Source organism: Desmodus rotundus, chromosome 1 (assembly GCF_022682495.2).
Source record: "Desmodus rotundus isolate HL8 chromosome 1, HLdesRot8A.1, whole genome shotgun sequence".
Classification (NCBI taxonomy): Eukaryota; Metazoa; Chordata; class Mammalia; order Chiroptera; family Phyllostomidae; genus Desmodus; species Desmodus rotundus.
Genome location: NC_071387.1, coordinates 85,071,349 through 85,091,064, shown reverse-complemented (window position 1 = coordinate 85,091,064; position 19,716 = coordinate 85,071,349). Strand labels below are relative to the sequence as shown.

Below are 19,716 nucleotides of genomic sequence, written 5' to 3'. Positions count from 1 at the left end.
GGGAAGTTCTCCATTATTTGTTCAAATAGGTTTTCAATTTTTTTGTTCTTCCTCTTCTCCTTCTGGTACCCCTATGATTCGGATGTTGGAACGTTTAAAGATGTCCTGCTGATCCTGCTGATTCAGATGTTGGAATGTTTAAAGATGTCCTGCTAAATGTTCCAACATCCGAATCATAGGGGTACTAGAAGGAGAAGAGGAAGAACAAAAAATTGAAAACTTATTTGAACAAATAATGAAGAACTTCCCTAATCTGGCAAAGGAAATAGACTTCCAGGAAGTCCAAGAAACTCGGAGAGTCCCAAAGAAGCTGGACCCAAGGAGGAACACCACCAAGGCACATAATAATTACATTACCCAAGATGAAATAGAAGGAGAGAATCTTAGAAGCAGCAAGAGGAAAGGACACAGTTACCTACAAAGGAGTTTCTCAAAAGAAACCCTGCAGGGAAGAAAGGGCTGGAGAGAAGTATTCCAAGTCATGAAAGGCAAGGACCTACATCCAAGATTATTCTGTCCAGCAAAGCTATCATTTAGAGAATGGGAGGGCAGATAAAGTGCTTCTCAGATAAGGTCAAGTTAAAGGAGTTCATCATCATCAAGCCGTTATTATATGAAATGTTGAAGGGACTTATCTAAGAAAAAGAAGATAAAAAATAGGAACAGTAAAAATGACAACAGACTCACAGTTATTAACAACCACACCTAAAAACAAAAACAAAAACAAACTAAGCAAACAACTAGAACAGGAACAGAATCACAGAAATGGAGATCACATGGAGGTTTATCAGCAGGGGAGTAGGAGGGGGAGAGAGGGGGGAAAGGTACAGGGAATTAGTAGCATAAATGGTAGGTGGCAAATAGACGGGGGAAGGTAAGAATAGTATAGGAAATGGAGAAGCCAAAGAACTTATATGTATGACCCATGGACATGAATTGTAAGGGGGGAATTTGGGTGGGAGGGGATGTGCAGGGTGGAGTGGAGGGAAGGGGGGGAAATGGGACAACTGTAATAGCATAATCAATAAAATATATTAAAAAGAAATTAAAAAATAGAACAACAATAAAAATATACACACAATTATCTAAATAAATAAGTAAATAAATAAAGGAAATAAAAGAAATGAAATCTGGGACATGAGAAAGAAGTTCGTTTTGTTCACATTTGCACCTGGACACAGAGACCCAGGCTTTATGAATAGCCTGAGGGGAAAACACTTGCCCTTGAGGCTTCCCAAGTGTCTGCCACAGTGTCTGCCCCTGGTCTGTTGCCCAGCGGGGCTTCGCTGTTTGTGCAAAGCCCAGATTCTCCACCTCCTACTCACTCCCAGAATCAGCAAAGGCCTCTGGTAAATAAAGCTGCAGAGGTCAGCTTGCTTTTCAGAGATAATGAGCAGTTACAGCTGTCTGTAGGCTAGGCTTGCAGTTTCTTTTATAATAAAATTCTTTCAAACACTTAAAAAAAAAAAAGATGTCCTGGAGGTTCCTAAGTCTCTCCTCATTTTTTTGAATTCTTGTTTCTTTGTTCTGTTCTGGTTGAATGTTTCTTTCTTCCTTCTGCTCCAAACCATTGATTTGAGTCCCAGTTTCCTTCCCATCACTGTTGGTTCTCTGCTCATTTTCCTTTATTTCACTTTTCATAGCCTTCATTTTTTCTTCTAATTTGTGACCATATTCAACCACTCTGTGAACATCCTGATTATTAGTGTTTTGAACTGTGCATCTAATAGGCTGGTTCTCTCTTCGTTGCTTAGTTGCATTTTTTCTGGATCTTTGATGTGTTCTTTCATTTGGGCCATTTTTTGTTGTTGTTGCTGTGATTAATTTAAAATGGACTAATATGATTTTAAATGGACTAATAAGAGAGGAAGTATCTGAGTGTATGCCTTCTATGCTTACATTTTCTATTTATCCATTTATTTAAATGGGGACCTACCCTTCTCATATATTTTAATTTTATTTAAAGAATGTCTTTACTGCACCACAGAGTAAATGGTTCCTTAAATAATTTTTTCTGTTTATTATTCTCTGTTGCAAAGTTATGATTCAATGATTACAAAATTGTCAGTTTGTACTTTAAAGCCAATGATTCTTAGATGTGATCTGTGGTCCCCAAGCCAGGCACCCATGAAATGATTTTCATGGTAGAAAGGCCTGATTTGTCCTTTTTACTGTGTTGACATTTGCAGTGATGGGGGCAAAAGCAATGGTGGGTAAAATAGCTGACATCTTTGCAAGAACCAAGAAAGTAGCATCAATCCGTAGTTATGTTAACATGAATGAGTTTATTTGTGTCATTAAATGAATATATATTTAAAAAATTTGTAGTTTCACTTTAAAATAGAGTAAATATCAGTGCATATAATCTAAACAGAATCTCTTCCTCTAAGAGTTTAAATGGGCTTTAAGACCACAGAGTTTGAGAACCACTATGTTAAGCACACAGTAGGTATATGAAAAAACAAATACGCTATTCTTCCTAATGCTTGTCTTTGAGAAGGAAAACTGAGGTAATATAATTCCTTCAATATATAAATTCAATTACTTTTAATGTTGTATATGAATTTAAAAATTTCAAAATACTGCATTAAAATTTTGTTCATAGCTAGATTACATTTGTAAATAAAATACTTTGCAGGTGCTGACCTTAAGGAAAGAGTCAAAATGAATTCCAGTGAAGTTGGTCCTTTTGTCTCCAAAATAAGAACAGTGATTAATGAAATCGGTAAGCACAATTAAATTCTTCTTTTAGCATGCGGAAGATAACCTTCAATATCAGGTTTAAAAAGTTGCATAGTCTGTATATATAAAATTTGGCCAGAATACTTAATATAATTATATCATTGTGACCTATAACTGATTGTTGTAAAATAGCATATAATATATTTGATTTGAAAATTTGTGAAGAATGTCTTATAATTAAAGAGACCTATGTATGATGACATGGCATAAAAGATAAGTATTACAAAACAGTAATTTGGGATAAGCCTTTGACTTAAAGTACCTATATCTCTTACATAATTTTATACACAAATATATTTATGACTTAGATTTTTTTTTTACATAAATAGGATTGTACTATTTCCATAGAATTGCAGACTTTTGTGTAATATCTCAGTACATGTCAATCTATTTTATTAATACTTGTTATATATTGAATAGTACTCAATAGCATAGTTTCATCCATATTTTAAAGTTACTTCTTTTTGAAAATTATTTCTTCATTAATGAACATTTGGATATGTTTTTTGTTCTTTATAAACAAGTGATGAATATCTTTGTACCAAGTCTTTCAGAACATTAGTATGTGTATTTATAGGATAGATTCTTAAAAATGGAATTACAGTTCTAAATATCCTGTGTTCATTGAATGTTGTAATAAATCCTACCAGATTATATTTCAGAAAGATTGCAATAATTTATATTCCCATCAATTATATGACAATACTTGTTTCCTCATATTCCTGCCAGCATTTAATGTTGCTATTTTAAAAATTTTCCATGGTTAAAAAAAAGATATCTTAGCATTTTAATTTGCATTTCCCCAGATGTTGTGTCATGGTTTATCTTTTTAATTTAGACTTGCCTTTCTTGTTCTGTAAATTGCCTTTTCACATCCTTCATCTCTTTTTTTATAGCATTATTTAATATTTATTTATTTATTTATTTATTTATTTGGCCTTGGTCTTGTATCTTTTTTCTCCTCAGATTTATTCCTATTTTACAGCATTTATATAAATACCTTTGAATTGGATCCTTCCTTCCCCAATTCTGTTGAAGTCTGATTATTGAAATTCTGTAGGAAAGCTATTCAATTTCATGTGCTTAATTTTGTATCCTGCCAACCTTCTAATTACTTGTACTGTTGGTTTTTTTCCATTAATTTTTTGGTGTTTTCCAGACGAAAAGTTTAATGTTTACAAATAATATAGTCTTTTTCTTTTCTTTCTCAACATTTTATTCTTATGTAATTTTCATATATTTTCACATTGTCTAAGGCCCTTGGTACACTATTTGGTTGTTGAAGTGAGTATGTTTATCCTTATCTTTATTTGACTTTGATGAGTACTTTTTAATATTTGCCGGCAGTTTATCAAGTTCAGAGAATTTTCTTCTATTTCAACTGCTCTGGCCTTAAATTGCTAGAGTGAGCCCTAGCTGGTCATTGTGGTCAGTGGCTATAGTGGTTTTTACTCTATTACACTGGATTCAGTCTTACATATTTTGGTATAAGTGAGATTGATCTTCTAATTTGGTTTTTGTGTTATCCTTTTCTGGCTTGCTGTCAAGGTTTATTGTATATACAGGGCTCACAGAATGCAGTGAAAAGCTTTCCATTTTTTTCTATGCTATACAGGAAATCATCTGTTATTTGAAGAATTAGTAGAATTTGACCATATAACATCTTTTGGAGCCTTGTGTGGTTTTGTTACTTGTAATTTTTTTTTTTGACCTAAGTTTTAAAATGCATGTGTTTCAGTTTCAAGAATGGTTGTTGTCATCTTTCTGCTCCCTTTTATCCTGGGCTAATGTTAGCAGAGGCTTTTCTCTGCTTCTCTCTATAGTGTCAGCCTCATGATCAGAGCCTCCTGAGGGAGGGCATGGGCTTGCTTTCCATACTGGTTAGAGTGCTTGATCATGGGAAATGAAATTGATGCTTTCTGTAACTTTATTATATATGGTAGGAGGAGTGGCTAAGACTGGGCCAATTGTAAACATTACCTTGATGTTTCTTCTGAGCCTCCTTTTATTTTATTGATCTGAAATTGGAATTTTCCTGGGACTTTTTAAATGAAGAACTGTTTGTTTTTGCAGTGACATTTTCTTTTCAGTGATTGTAGCTATAGCATTTTTGTTGTGGATCCTGATTCAGTCTACCTTTTGCTCTTCCATGAGTTCCCCAATATTTTTTAATGATAATTTTCATTGCAACATTACAGTGGACATACAGTCTTTATGTTGTCTTTTGTGGTGACTTAATGAGATTGTGAAGGGGCAGGTAGAAACCAAGTGTCTCCATCTAATATATCAAACCAGGGCAGACAAACTTTTTTAAAAAAGGGAGAGATAATAGATCTGTTTGACTTTGCAGGGCCATCGTGGTCTCTGTCACAGCTACTCAACCTTTTGTTTTTTAAAGACTTTATTTTTCTAGAGCAGTTTCAATTCACATCAAAATGGAGGGGAAGGTACAAACATTCCCCATATGCTTTCTGCCTCCACATGTGCATAGCCTCCTCCATTATCAACATCTCCCTTCCAGGGTGATGCATTTGTTACAACTGATGAACCTACCTTGACACATTACAATCGCCCAAAGTTGGTAATTTACACTAGGGCTCAGTTTTGGTGTTGGAAATTCTGTGGGTTTGAATAGATGGAAAATGACTTGTATCAACCATTATTGTGTCATACAGAGTTTTTTACTGGCCTCGTTATCTCCTCTCCACTCTCTGGCAACCACTTTTTACTGTCTTCACAATTTTGCATTTCTAGGATATCATAAGCTAGATATCATAGTTAGGTTATCATAAGTTAGTTCTGTTTGTAGCCTTTTAGATTGGCTTCTTTCACATAATAACATGCATTAGTTTTCTACATGTTTTTTTTCATGACTTGATACTTTATTTTTAGTGCTGAATAATATTTCATTCTTTGGATGTATTAGTTTATCGAGTCACCTACCAAAGCAAAGGTCTTGGTTGCTTCCAAGTATTGGCAGTTACGAATAAAGCTGCTACAAAACCTGTGTGTAGGCTTTTGAATAGACATAAATTTTCAATTCATTTGGGTAAATACCAAGGAGCACAATAGCTGGATCATATGGTGAGAGTCTGTTTAGCTTTGTAAAAAACTGCCTGTCCTCCAGGGTGAATATACCATACCATTTTGTAGTAAGGAATGGAACTTACTGTTGCTCCACATCCTCATCAGCATTTGGTGGTGTCAGTGTTCCAGATTTTGGCCATTCTAATAGGTGCGTAGTGGTGTCTCATTGTGTTTTAATTTTCATTTCCTTGATGACATATGATATGCAGTATTTTTTCATATGCTTATTTGCCATACTTTCTTTGATGAAGTGTCTGTTAAGGTCTTTGGCCTAGTGTTTGAGTTGTTTTATTTCTTATCGTTGAGTTTTAAGAGTTCTTTATGTATTTTAGAGCATAGTCATTTGTCAGATATGTCTTCTGAAAATATTTTCTTCTAGTCTGTGGTGTGTCTTCTCATACTCTTACATTGTCTTTTGTGGAACACGAGTTTTTCATTTTAATAAAATGCAGCATGTCTATTATTTCTTTTATGGATGGTATCTCTGGTGTTGTAGAGTAGTTCCCCCCTTATCTGTAGTTTCTCTTTGTGTGGTTTTAGTTACCTGTGTCAACCAGGGTCTAAAAAATACTAAATGGAAAATTCCAGAAGTAAGGAAATCATACATTTTAAATTGCACCATTGTGAGTAGTGTGATGAAATATAGCACCGCCTCATTCGGTCCCACCTGGGACAGGAGTCTTGTCCAGTGTTGTTGTGTTCTATAGGCTCTGTGCCAGTTAGGCATTTCGTGGCCATCGTGGTTATGTCATGGTGTTGCAGTGCTTTGTTCAGGTAACTCTGTAAGTAGTCTAATACCAAGGTGCTATGTCATTCACTTCACATCCTCTTATTACATAGGCACTGTGTCGTCTGACATCATCACAAGAAGAAGGGTGAGTGTTATACAAAAGATACTTTGAGAGAGGCCACATTTACATAAGTTTTACCATAATGTTATAATTGTTTTATTATTTTTTTATTGTTAATCTCTTATTGTGTATAATTTATAAATTAAACTTTATAATAGGTATGTATGCATAGGAAAAATCATAGTGTAGATACAGGGTTTGGTACTTGTTTACAGTTTGAGGGATCTACTGAAAATACCATGAAAATCTTTATGCCAATAATTGTGAAATTTCTGTTCAAGAACATAGTCTGGAATACTCATGTAAACAATCAAGAAACTGAATCAGTAATTAGAAGTTTTTTTTCACAGGAGAGGCACCAGGCCCGGTTTTAATCAGGGGAGTTCAATCCATGGCCCACGGGCTGTGTGTGGTCCAGGATGGCTATGAATGTGGCCCAACACAAAATTGTAAATTTACTTAAAACATTACGAGATTTTTTTTTTGAGTATTTAATGTGTGGCCCAAGATAACTCTTCTTCTTCCAGTGTGGCCCAGAGATGCCAAAAGGTTGGACACCCCTGTAAGTGATTTATATTTCAGGTACTTTACTTAGTCTGTAAGGAACAAGTCATTACAGTCTTATACAAACTCTTCTACTGGGCTGATGTGGACCCTGGCCCTCAGGGTCTGTGTGTTGTGGCTGCGACAGACAAATTCACATGGACTACAGAAGTCCTGTGGAGAAAAAGGATGGCATGGCCGCTCTCTAAGTGAGAGAGAGGGTCCCGACCCCTGCCTGGACAGGCTTTTATTGCTTTTCTGGGTACATTACATGGAGGATGGTCCTCATTTCCTCATTAGGCTCCTGTAGGTAATTACCTTTTACAGATAACAAAGGAAAGAATGTTGCTGATTACTTCAAAGAAAGATGTTACAGATCAAAGAGAAAAGTGGTTGAACTGGTTACACTCCATACTTGGGAGGTTTAGCACAGATTTTAGGAAGTTACTTTAAGAGATATGCAGTAAACATTGTTGCCTCAATTCAGGGTGAGGGAGTTTTAGCAAAAGCAAGTCTCATAGCAGCCTAGGTACAATGCAGGCCTGATGACCCATGGGAGAACCTGTCCATAGGCGTGGGTCCTGCCCTCCAACCTTGTTCCCCACTGGGTTTTCCGAGTGGGGGCTGGGCCACATTTCCCATGTGTGGAACGGTTCCCCGTAATAATTCAAACTAGGATAACTCATAGAAACATGATGAAAACAATAGAAGAAATGAATGAGAGGAGCCAGTCTTGCTTGTGAATACAGATAAAATCCAGTAGGTTTTTAAAAAGACCAAATTGGATTTTCCCAGGAATAGAAGTGAGAGGGCGAAGTTTTCATGTGAAAATACTAAATTTAATTCATGATATTAGCCAATTAAAATAAAGTCATGGTTTTCTCAATAGAGTAATAAAAATAATTTTAGAGATGTCATATTGACTCATAGTAAAAGCTGAAGGCACACTAGGAAGATATGAGGGAACTTCCTTAGCCTGATGAGAAGTATCTGTTTCTTAAAACTAAAATGTTAAAATAGTCTTCTAAAGTCAGGAAAATGACAGGGGGTCCACTATCTCCACTCTGTTCAAAATGGTTCTAAAAGTCCTGGCCTTTGTGGAAAGGCAGGAAATAGAAATAGAGGAATGATTGAAAAAGAAGAAATATAACACTGTCCTTCTCAAGGGGTATGATTGTTTTAATCAAAAATCTAAGACGATCAACAAATTGGAAAAAATGAATGTCACAACATATATAAGATCCATTTTTAGAGAACCAAGAGGCATAGGTAGACACACTGCGCCTCCTCACACAACCAGAACTGACAGAAAATCGAACAGCAAGGAAGTCCGACACCAAGGAAATAAAAAATAAACATTCATCCAGACCGGTAGGAGGGGCGGAGATGGGGAGCCCGGGCGGAGAGGACTCGCATGGCTGTGGCAGGACCGAGACTGGCGGAGTGTGGGACTAATGGGGCAGGCAGTCCGACCACTAGCAGACCTTGCGGCTCCACATTCGCACAGATAGGCCGAGAGGGCCAGACTCAGAGTGGCAGAGAACGGGGTACGCAGAGCAGCGGGTAGCACCCAGCGGCACCACATTCGAGCACAGATAAACCGGACGAACGGCGGGGAGCGAAGCAGACGGCGCAACCCAGGGCTCCAGCTGGGGAAATAAAGCCTCAAACCTCTGATTGAAAATGCCGGTGGGGGTTGGGGTGGCAGCAGGAGGGACTCCCAGCCTCACAGGAGAGGTCGTTGGAGAGACCCACAGGGGCCTAGAGCGTGCACAAGCCCACCCACTTGGGAACCAGCACCAGAGGGGCCCAGTTTGATTGTGGGTAGCAGAGTGAAAGATTGGAGTCCAGTGGAGAGTGAAGCGGGCACCATTGCTCCCTCTCGGCCCCTCCCCCACGTACAGCGTAACAGCACAGCAACCAGTGTTACCCCGCCCAAGGGGAACACCTAAGGCTCCGCCCCTTAAAGTAACAGACGCGCCAAGACAAAAAAAATGGCCCAAACGACAGAACACTTCAAAGCTCCAGAAAAAATACAACTAAGCGAGGAGGAGATAGCCAACCTATCGGATGCACAGTTCAAAGCACTGGTTATCAAGACGCTCACAGAATTGGTTGAATCTGTTCGAAAGCCAGATGAAAAAATGAAGCCTATGCTAAGAGAAACAAAGGAAAATGTACAGGGAACCAATAGTGATGTGAGGGAAAGTGGAACTCAAATCAATGGTGTAGACCAGAAGGAAGAAAGAAACATCCAACCAGAAAAGAATGAAGAAACAAGAATTCAAAAAAAAATGAGAGGCTTAGGAACCTCCAGGACATTTTTAAACGTTCCAACATACGAATTATAGGGGTGCCAGAAGGAGAAGAGGAAGAACAAGAAATTGAAAACTTATTTGAACAAATAATGAAGGAGAACTTCCCTAATCTGGCAAAGGAAATAGACTTCCAGGAAGTCCAGGAAGCTCAGAGAGTCCCAAAGAAGCTGGACCCAAGGAGGAACACACCAAGGCACATCATAATTACATTAGCCAAGATTAAGCAGAAGGAGAGAATCTTAGAAGCAGCAAGAGAAAAGGACACAGTTACCTACAAAGGAGTTCCCATAAGACTATCAGCTGATTTCTCCAAAGAGAACTTACAGGCAAGAAGGGGCTGAAAAGAAGTATTCCAAGTCATGAAAGGCAAGGGCCTACATCCAAGATTATTGTATGCAGAAAAGCCATCATTTGGAATGGAAGGGCAGATAAAGTGCTTCTCAGATAAGGTCAAGTTAAAGGAGTTCATCCTCACCAAGCCCTTATTACATGAATGTCAAAGGGATTTATTTAAGAAAAAGAAGATAAAAAATATGAACAGTAAAAATGACAGCAAACTCACAGTTATTAACAACCACACCTAAAACAAAAACAAAAGCAAACTAAGCAAACGAGTAGAACAGGAACAGAACCACAGAAATGGAGATTACATGGAGGGTTATCAATAGGGGAGTGGGAGGGGGAGAGGGGGGGAAAGGTACAGAGAATAAGTAGCATAAATGATAGGTGGAAAATAGACAGGGGGAGTGTAAGAATAGTGTAGGCAATGTAGAAGCCAAAGAACTTATAAGTATGACCCATGGACATGAACTATAGGGGGGGAATGTGGGAGGGAGGGGGTGGGCAGGATGGAGTGGAGTGAGGGGGGGGGAATGGGACAACTGTAATAACATAATAAATATATTTTAAAAAATCCATTTAAAAAAATAATTAATAGTCTTTATACCAGCAACAGGCAAAAGACATCAATCAAAAAAGTTACCATTTATAGTAGGAACAAAAAATGGATGTAGAAACATATGCAGGCTAGATGGAAAAATTATGAAATTTTAAGACATTAGAAAAGAATTAAATGGAGACACAGTGTCTTCCTGAATAAGAAGATTCAGTACTAAAAAGAGGATTTTCACAAATGATTCAATGTAGAGATTCAATGTAATTATTCCTAAATTCTTAGTGTTAATTTTGTAAGGAATTTGAGTATAATGAGGCTTCAGAATGGCCAAGCATGCCTAAAGAAGAAAATGAAAGACCTTCCCTTATTAGCACTGAAGACTTATTTAAAGATATGAAAGTTACAATGGTATATTATTGGCTTTCGTATAGAAATGTACCAATTGAGTGGAATACAGAACCCAGCACAGATCCACTCCAGTGGATTTTGGAAAAAGGGGATTACTGTGACATTCTAACAGTATGGTATGGTAGATGCAAAAGGACAATAGACAGGCTCAGTTGAGGTAAAGATTGACCTTTGTCAGGGACGGTAACAGTCTATGACAGGATTACCCACCATGACTCATTTTTAGTTAGAAAGTTTTTAATTTTAGACCATCCTATGTGGTTACTTTAGTCCCACCCAAACTTGTCAGGTTTAGTATGTGGCTACTTTTTCATTCACAGTACATCCATATGTAAATCAACACATACAATCATACATGCAGCCTGGAAGTCAATAAGACAACGCAACAGAAAAACATTTTTCATACAAGAGGAAGGGAAATAGGAAGTAAACATGTGAAAAGATGATCAACCTCTTTAGTAATACAAATGCAAGTGAAGATCACATTGGGATGCTATTTCATATCTACCAGATTGACCAGAAATTATGATGCCTGATATTACCAATAGTTAGTGAGCAAGTGGATCACCAGGAAGTTTTGTACCCTTCTTTTTTTTAAATATATTTATTGATTATGCTATTACAATTGTCCCATTTCCCCCCCTTCCCTCTACTCCTTCCTGCCCACCCTCTCCCTCCCACGTTCCACCCCCATAGTTCATGTCCATGGGTTGTACATCTAAGTTCTTTGGCTTCTACATTTCCTATACTATTCTTACCCTCCCCCTGTCTATTTTCCACCTACCATTTATGCTACTTGCTCTCTGTACCTTTCCCCCCTCTCTCCCCCTCCCACTCCCCTGCTGATAACCCTCCATGTGATCTCCATTTCTGTGGTTCTGTTCCTGTTCTAGTTATTTGCTTAGTTTGCTTTTGTTTTTGTTTTTGGTTTGATATGTTGATAGTTGTGTTTGTTGTCATTTTACTGTTCATATTTTTGATCTTCTTGTTTTTTAGATAAGTCCCTTTAACATTTCATATAATAATGGCTTGGTGATGATGAACTCCTTTAACTTGACCTTATCTGAGAAGCAATTTATCTGCCCTTCCATTCTAAATAATAGCTTTGCTGGATATAGTAATCTTGGATGTAGGTCCTTGCCTTTCATGACTCGGAATACTTTTTTCCAGCCCCTTCTTGCCTGTAAAGTTTCTTTTCAGAAATCAGTGGATTGTCTTTTGGAAACTCCTTTGTAGGTAACTGTCTTCTTTTCTCTTGCTGCATTTAAGATTCTCTCCTTAGTTTTAATCTTGGGTAATTTAATTATGATGTGTCTTGGTGTGTTCCTCCTTGGGTCTAACTTCTTTGGGACTCACTGAGCTTCCTGGATTAATGTCTGTTTCCTTTGCTATATTGAGGAAGTTCTCCTTCATTATTTGTTCAAATAAGTTTTCAATTTCTTGTTCTTCCTCTCCTCCTTCTGGTACCCTTCTGATTTGGATGTTGGAATGTTTACAGTTGTCCCAGAGGTTAATAAGCTTCTCCTCATTTTTTTGAATTCTTGTTTCTTCATTCTGTTCTGGTTAACTGTTTGTTTCTTCCTTCTGGTCCACACCATTGATTCGAGTCCCAGTTTCCTTCCCATCATTGTTGGTTTCCTGTACATTTTCCTTTATTTCACTTTGATAGCCTTCACTTTTTCCTCTGTTTTGTGACCATATTCAACCAATTCTGTGAGCATCCTGATTCCCAGTGCTTTGAACTGTGCATCTGATAGATCGGCTCTCTCTTTGTTGCTTAGTTGTATTTTTCTGGAGTTTGATCTCTTCTTTCATTTGGGCCATTTTTTTCTGTCTCAGTGCACCTGTTTTGTAGTAAGGGGTGGACCCTTAGGTATTCGCTAGGGCGGGACAACCCACTTTGCTGTGTTGTAGTGCTGTGGGGGAGGGGTCCGAGTGGGAACAGTGCTGCTTGCTCAGCGCTCTGCTGGCTTTCAGTCACTTCCTCCACTATCCACAAGCAAATTGGGCCCTCTGGTGCTGATTCTCCAGGTAGGTGGGTTTGTGTACTTTCTAGGACCCAGTGGGTCTCTCCAGCCAACTGTCCTGTGAGGCTGGGAGTTTCTCCTGCCGCCTCAGCCCTCACAAATTTTTTCAGTAGAGGTTTTGAAGCTTTATTTCCCCGTGCTGGAACCCTGGATTGCACGGTCTGTCTCACTCCTCAGTTCCTTCCAGTTTATCTGCATGCAAATGTGGGACTGCCTGCTCCTCCAGTCGCCACCTTGCCAGCCCTGGTCTTCCAGCTGCTGTCTTGCCATGAGTGCTCTCCTCCAGGCTGCTGGTCTCTGTGCCTCCTTCCAGTCTGGATGAATGTTTCTTCTTTAACTCCTTGGTTGTGGGACTTCCATACAGTTTGATTTTCTGGCAGTTCTGGTTGTTTTTGTTTTTAAATTTGTTGTTGTTGTTCTTTTGGTTGTGCAAGGAGGCACAGTGTGTCTACCTATGCCTCCATCTTGGCCGGAAACTCTGATTTCTTATAAATAAACTATAGAGAGAGTATTTGAAAAGTTTTTTCTCAAAAAATAGTTATATATCTTTCTGTGAAGTATAGCATCTGATTTATCATGGCTTAATAATAGTCTCTGATATAATATTCAGAATTTTTGAGTATGAGTAAAGTACGAGTAATTTTTACCAAAGCTTAAAGTGTTGTATTTGTTGCTTCATGCATTTAGTCATTATATTGTTTTTAATTAAATAAAATGATACTAAGAAATGTGTTTGTAAAAATTAACTCTTTCTAGTATCCCATTTTAGTATTTAGAGATTCTTGAGTAATGAATACCAGAGCTTGCATAAATTCCAGGTATAGCCCTTTCAAGTTTTCCAGTTGATTTAGAGATGTCTCATACTTACTCATAAAAATGCAGAAGTGATTGACTTTTTTTTAGAGTTTTATAGACTGTCACCATTGTACAACTCAAAGCTTTTTTCAGATATTTCATTTTGTTTTTATTTATCTGAAATAAAGCTTATTCTGAAAATACTTAATTAGTATCACAATGACTATTAAAATACAATGTGAGAGATTATGCATTAGTAATATATTTTCTTGTCTACTAATTAAATGATTACTTGACTTTTAGATTTGTTCACTGTGCCTTTTTTGTTTGTTTGTTTCAAAGCCAAGGAGATTTTAAAAATAAGTAATTAATTTAGTTTTATTGGGTTCAATTCAGCGTATATTTTATCCATTCCCCATTTGATATAAAAACTAGAAATTGGAAGTGCTGTGTGAAAGAATGATTGATGAAATACTTCAGTTAACTGTCTTCATTATTTTTCCAAGTAGTAATTACCAGATCTCAGTTCTAATTTCCTTTTATGCTCTTGCCAAGAATGATGGAAAATGCCACAAGTACATAAGAGTCCAATGTTTTCTCTGAGTTAATATCCCTCGCCTGTTGAATCATAGTATAGAATAGAATTACACTTCAAGGTTTGCAATTTATTGTCTCCTTTATCTTTTGGAATTTTAATTGCCTTTGTTGACTTTCATTGTGTTAGTCATATTATGCCTTTGCACAGTTTTGTTAAAATTATACTGTCTTGGTGAATATAGAAGGAGTAATGGGCTTAGCCAAAGTCTTTCACTCCAAAATATTACTCTGGAATATTCTAGAATGTGAAAAGACCAAGAAAGAAAGTCACATGAATTCTTTTTTGTGTTTTTTTATGTTTGTTAGCTTTTAATTCTACAAGGAATATCTGAGTATGTATTTAATATAAAAATTTAAAACTTTTTAAAAGCAGTTTTTCCTTTTCACTTTCTTTCTACATAAGTTATTATTGATAATATGCTAATTTAATTTGTATATTTTTAGACCTCTGGTTTTTACATGAATATGTACTTGTGTATGTGCATATATATATACACACATTATAGATTATGTACAAATATATCTGAAAATAACCAAATTAACAGGTTTTTCATTTATTTTCAATTTTTAAAATGTATAATTTTTTAGAAATATATTCACTTTACTTATATTTTCAAATACATTGATATAAAGTCAATAATATTCTCTTACTGGTTTAATGTCTGAAGAGTCAACAGTGATGTCCCCTTTTCATTCCTGATACTGGTTGTTGGTGTCCTCTCTTTTTCGTTTGGTCATACCCTCCAAAGCTTATCAATTTTATTATACATTTCAAAAAAACTTTTTTGGGCTTTGTTAATCTTCTCTATTATTTCTGTTTTATTAATTTCTATCCTGATTTTTATCAATTCCTTTTTTTTCTTCAGGTTTAATTTGCTACTTTATTTTAAAGTTATTTCAATGGATTTTTGTTTCACTTATTTTCTGCCAATTAGACATATATTCGACTTTCTTACTATATCCTTTATATCTCTCTTTTTTCCTGTGATTTCCCTCTACTACTTCTCACCTCTCTTGTAAGCCATCTCTCAGTTTACTAATTTTCTCATAGGCTGCACCTATTTTTTTAAACATTCAGTTTTTATTTAACTTAAAAAAATTTTTGATTCTTTAAAATTTTTTTCTTGAGAACTTTTTTTGTTTATTCTATTACATTTGTCCCCATTTTTTCCCCTTTTGCTGCCCCTTTCCACCCTGCCAATCCTTCTCTCCCACAGTCGATCCCCTCTCTGTTGTCCACATGTTCCTGAGTCATTCATGCATGTTCTTTGACTAGTCCCTTCATCTTCCTTCCTCCATTCCCACTCTCTCTCCTTCCCTTCTACAGCTGTCAAGACCAGGTTTCTGTGTCTCTGGTTCTGTTTTTCTCGTTCGTTTATTTTGTTCATTAGATTCCAGGTCATGTGGTATTTGTCCTTCACCAACTGGCTCATTTCCCTTAGCGTAATAGTCTCTAGTTCTATGTATGCTATTGCAAAAGGTAGGAGTTCCTTCTTTCTTTGCTGCATAGTATTCCATTGTATAAATGTACCACAGTTTTTTAATTTACTCCTTTACTGATGGGCACTTAGGCTGTTTCCAACACTTGGCTATTGTAAATTGTACTGCTGTCAACATTGAGGTCCATAGGTTCTTTTGAATTGGTATTGCAGGGTTCTTAACAGTATAATCCCAGCAGTGGAATTGCCAGGTGAAAAGGCAGTTCCATTTTTAGTTTTCTGAGGAAATTCCATACTGTTCTCCACAGTGGCTGCACCAGTCTGCATTCCCACCAACAATGCACCTAGGGATCCCTTTTCTGTACATCCTCGCCTGCACTTGTTGTTTGTCAATTTATTGGTAGTCATTCTGGCAAGTATTATTCCATTGTGGTTTTAATTTGCATCTCTCTGATGGCTAGTGATGCTCAGCATCCTTTCATATGTCTCCGGGCCCTCTGTATGCCCTCCTTGGAGAAGTGTCTATTCAGGTCCTTCAGTCATTTTTTAATTGGGTTGTCTTCTGGTGTTGAGTCATATGAGTTCTTTTTTACATTTTGGAGATTAAACCCTTGTCTGATGTACCATTGGCAAATAAGTTCTCCCATAGAATCGGGTCCCTTTTCATTTTGATGATGGTATTTTTAGCCTTGCTGAAGCTTTTTAATTTGATGTAGTCCCTTTGCTTATTTTTTCCCATATTTCCCTTGTCCTTGGAGATACATGGGCAAAAATATTGCTGCATGGGATTTCTGAACTTTTACTGCCTATCTTTTTTGCTGGGACTTCTATGGTATCACAAATTATATTTAAGTCCTTTAACCATTTTGAGTTTATTTTTGTGTATGGTGTAAGTTGGTGGTCTAGTTTCATTTTTTTGCATGTACCAGTCCAGTTCTCCCAACACCATTTATTGAAGAGACTCCTTTTACTTCATTGTATGCCTTTGTCTCCTTTGTCAAATACTAATTGACCATTGAGACCTGGATTCATTTCTAGGCTCTCTATTCTGTTCCATTGATCTATGTGTCTGTGTTCTTATTCCAATACCAGTCTGTCTTGATTACAGTGGCCTCGTATAGTTTAATACCAGGTGTTGTGATCCCTCCAACTTTGTTCTAGGCTATTTGGGGTCTTTTTTGGTTCCATGTAAATTTTTGGAATACTTGTTCTAGATCTCTGAAAATATGCCATTAGTGTTTTAATAGGAATTGTATTGAACCTATAGATTACTTTAGGTAGTATTGGCATCTTAATGATGTTAATTCTTTCTATCCATGAGCATGGTATATGCTTCCATTTATTTGTATCTTCCTCAGTTTCTTTCTCAGTGTTCTGTAGTTTTCCAAGTACAGTCCTTTTATCTCCTTGGTTAAATTTATTCCTAGGTACTTTATATTTCTAATTTGCTATAGAAAATGGGATTTTTCTGTTAGTTTCTCTTTTTGCTATTTCACTGTTGGTGTACAGAAATGCCATCAATTTCTGAATACTGACTTTGCATCCCACTATTTTGCCAAATTCACTTATTAGGTAGAGTAGTTTTTTGGTGGCGACTGTAGGATTTTCTATGTACACTATCATGTCATCTTCAAATAATGACAGTTTACTTTCTCCTTTCCAATTTAGATGCTTTTTATTTCTTTTTCTTGTCTAATCACTGTGGCTAGACCTTCCAGTACTGTGTTGAGTAAGAGTGGTAAAAGCAGACACCCTTGCCTTGTTCCTGATCGTAAGGGAAACACTTTCAGTTTTTGTCCATTGAGTATGATGTTGGCAGTAGGTTTCTCCTATATGGCCTTTATTATGTTGAGGTATGCTCTCTATTCGCACTTTGCTGAGAGTTTTTTTCATAAACAGGTGCTGGATTTTATCAAACGCTTTTTTAGCTTCTATTGATATGATTATGTAGTTCCGTGTTTCATTTTGCTCTTGTGATATATTTACGTTTATTGATTTGTGAATGTTATACCATCCTTGCATCCCTGAGATAAATCCCACTTGATGATGTTGTATGATCTGTTTAATGTATTACTAGATCTGATTTGCCAATATTTTGTTGAGGATTTTAGCATCTATGTTCAACAGAGATATTGGCCTGTAATTTACTGACTTTATAGTAGTGTCTTTGTCTGGTTTTGGAATTAGGATCATTCTGGCCTCATAAAAAGAGTTTGGGAGTCTTCCCTCTTCTTGAATTTTTTGGAATAGTTTGAGAAGGATAGGTGTTAGTTCTTCTCTGAATGTTTGGTAAAATTCCCCTGTGACACCATCCAGTCCAGGTCTTTTGTATACTGGGAGTTTTTTGATTACTGTTTTAATTTCACTAGTTACTTTTCTCCTCAGGCTTTCTTTGCCTTCTTGATTCAGTTTTGGGAGATTGTATGTTTCCAGAAAGTTGTTCATTTTGCCCATGTTGTCCAGTCTTGGCATATAGTTGTTCATAGTAATTTCTTACAATCCTTTGTCTTTCTGTGATATCAGTTGTTACTTTTCCTTTTCTGTTTTTGATTTTATTTATTTGGGTCTATCCCCTGTCTTTTTTGCTTATTGAGTCTCGTTAAAGGTTTGTCAGACTTGCTTATCATTTCAAAGAAGTGATTCGGGATTCATTGATTCTTTGGATGTTTTTTTTAATCTCTGTCATGTAATTCTGCTCTGATCTTGATTATTTCCTTCCACTCACTCTCAGGTTGGTTTGTTATTTTTCCTCTAGTTCTTTTAAATGTAGAGTTAGGTTGTTTATTTGAGATTTTTAGAATCTTCTTAAGGTAAGCCTGTATTGCTATGAACTGCCCTCTCAGGACTGCCTTCACTGTGTCCCATAGGTTTTGGGTTGCTGTGTGTTCATTTTCATTTGTTTCCAGAAACTTTCTGATTTCTTTCTTGATCTCATTGTTAACCCATTCATTATTAAATAGTATGTTATTCAGTCTCCATGTATTTGAATGTTTTTGAGTTGTTTCCTTGAAGTGGGTTTCTCATTTCATGCCACTGTGATCTCAGATATGATTTCAATCTTCTTGAATTTGTTGAGGCTTGTTTTGTGTCCTGTCATGTGGTCTCTGTTTGAAAATGATCCATGTGCATTTGAAGAGAATGTATACTTTGCATCGTTGGGGTGAAGTGTTCTGTAAATATCGATTAAGTCCATTTGATCTAGGCTGCCATTCAGTGCCACAACATCCTTGTTGATTCTCTGTTTGGAAGATCTGTTCATTATGGACAGTGGGTGTTAAATTCCCTACAATGACCGTATTGCTCTTGATCTTCTTAAACTCCTCCAAGCTTTTCCTTATGTATTTAGGTGCTTCTGTGTTGGGTGCATATATGTTTACAAGGGTTATATCCTCTTTTTAGACAACTCCCTTAAGTATTACACAGTGATCTTTTGTCTTGATATGGCCTTTGTTTTGAAGTCTATTTTGTTTGAAAAATGTATTTGCTACCCCAGCTTTTTATTCCTGTCCATTTGCTTGGAATATTTTATCCATTCCTTCACTTTCAGCCTGTGTATATCTTTTGTTCTGAGGTGGTCTTTTGTAGGCAGCATATACGTGGATTGTGTTTTCTTATCCACTCAGCTACCCTATTTCTTTTGATTGGGGCATTTAATGCATTTACCTTTAAGGTTTTAATTGACAGGTACTTGTTCAATGCCATTTTTTCCCTTTGTACCTTTATTTCCCTCTCTCTATATTTCTTCTTCTTTCTTGTAGTATGAATTTGGTGGAGATGTACTCTTTTAGCCTTTTTTTTTTTTGGTCTGGGAAGGTCTTTATATCGCCTTCCATTTTAAATGAGAGCCTTGCTCCATAGATCTTGTTTGTATGGTTTTACTTTTCATTACTTGAAATATTTCATGCCATTCCCTTCTGACTTATAATGTTTCTGTTGAGAAATCAGCTTATGGCCTTATTAGAGCTCCCTTGTTTGCTACTAGCTGTTTCTCCCTTGCTGCCTTTAAGATTCTCT

The 19,716-nt window shown here is 36.7% G+C and overlaps 1 protein-coding gene across 4 annotated transcripts in view; it reads left to right on the top strand.

Annotated features, from left to right (window-relative positions):
* The window catches only part of AUH (AU RNA binding methylglutaconyl-CoA hydratase), a 155,122-nt gene that overhangs the window by 41,205 nt on the left and 94,201 nt on the right, over window positions 1-19,716 (top strand). For 3 of the 4 annotated variants that reach the window (XM_053925598.1, XM_024563356.3, XM_053925593.2), the window contains one exon: window positions 2,639-2,725. The exons of the other annotated variant lie outside the window; for it this stretch is intronic. In XM_053925598.1, the coding sequence (XP_053781573.1) occupies window positions 2,639-2,725 (87 nt within the window). The remainder of the gene's footprint in view (window positions 1-2,638; window positions 2,726-19,716) is intronic. 4 annotated transcript variants of the gene reach the window in all.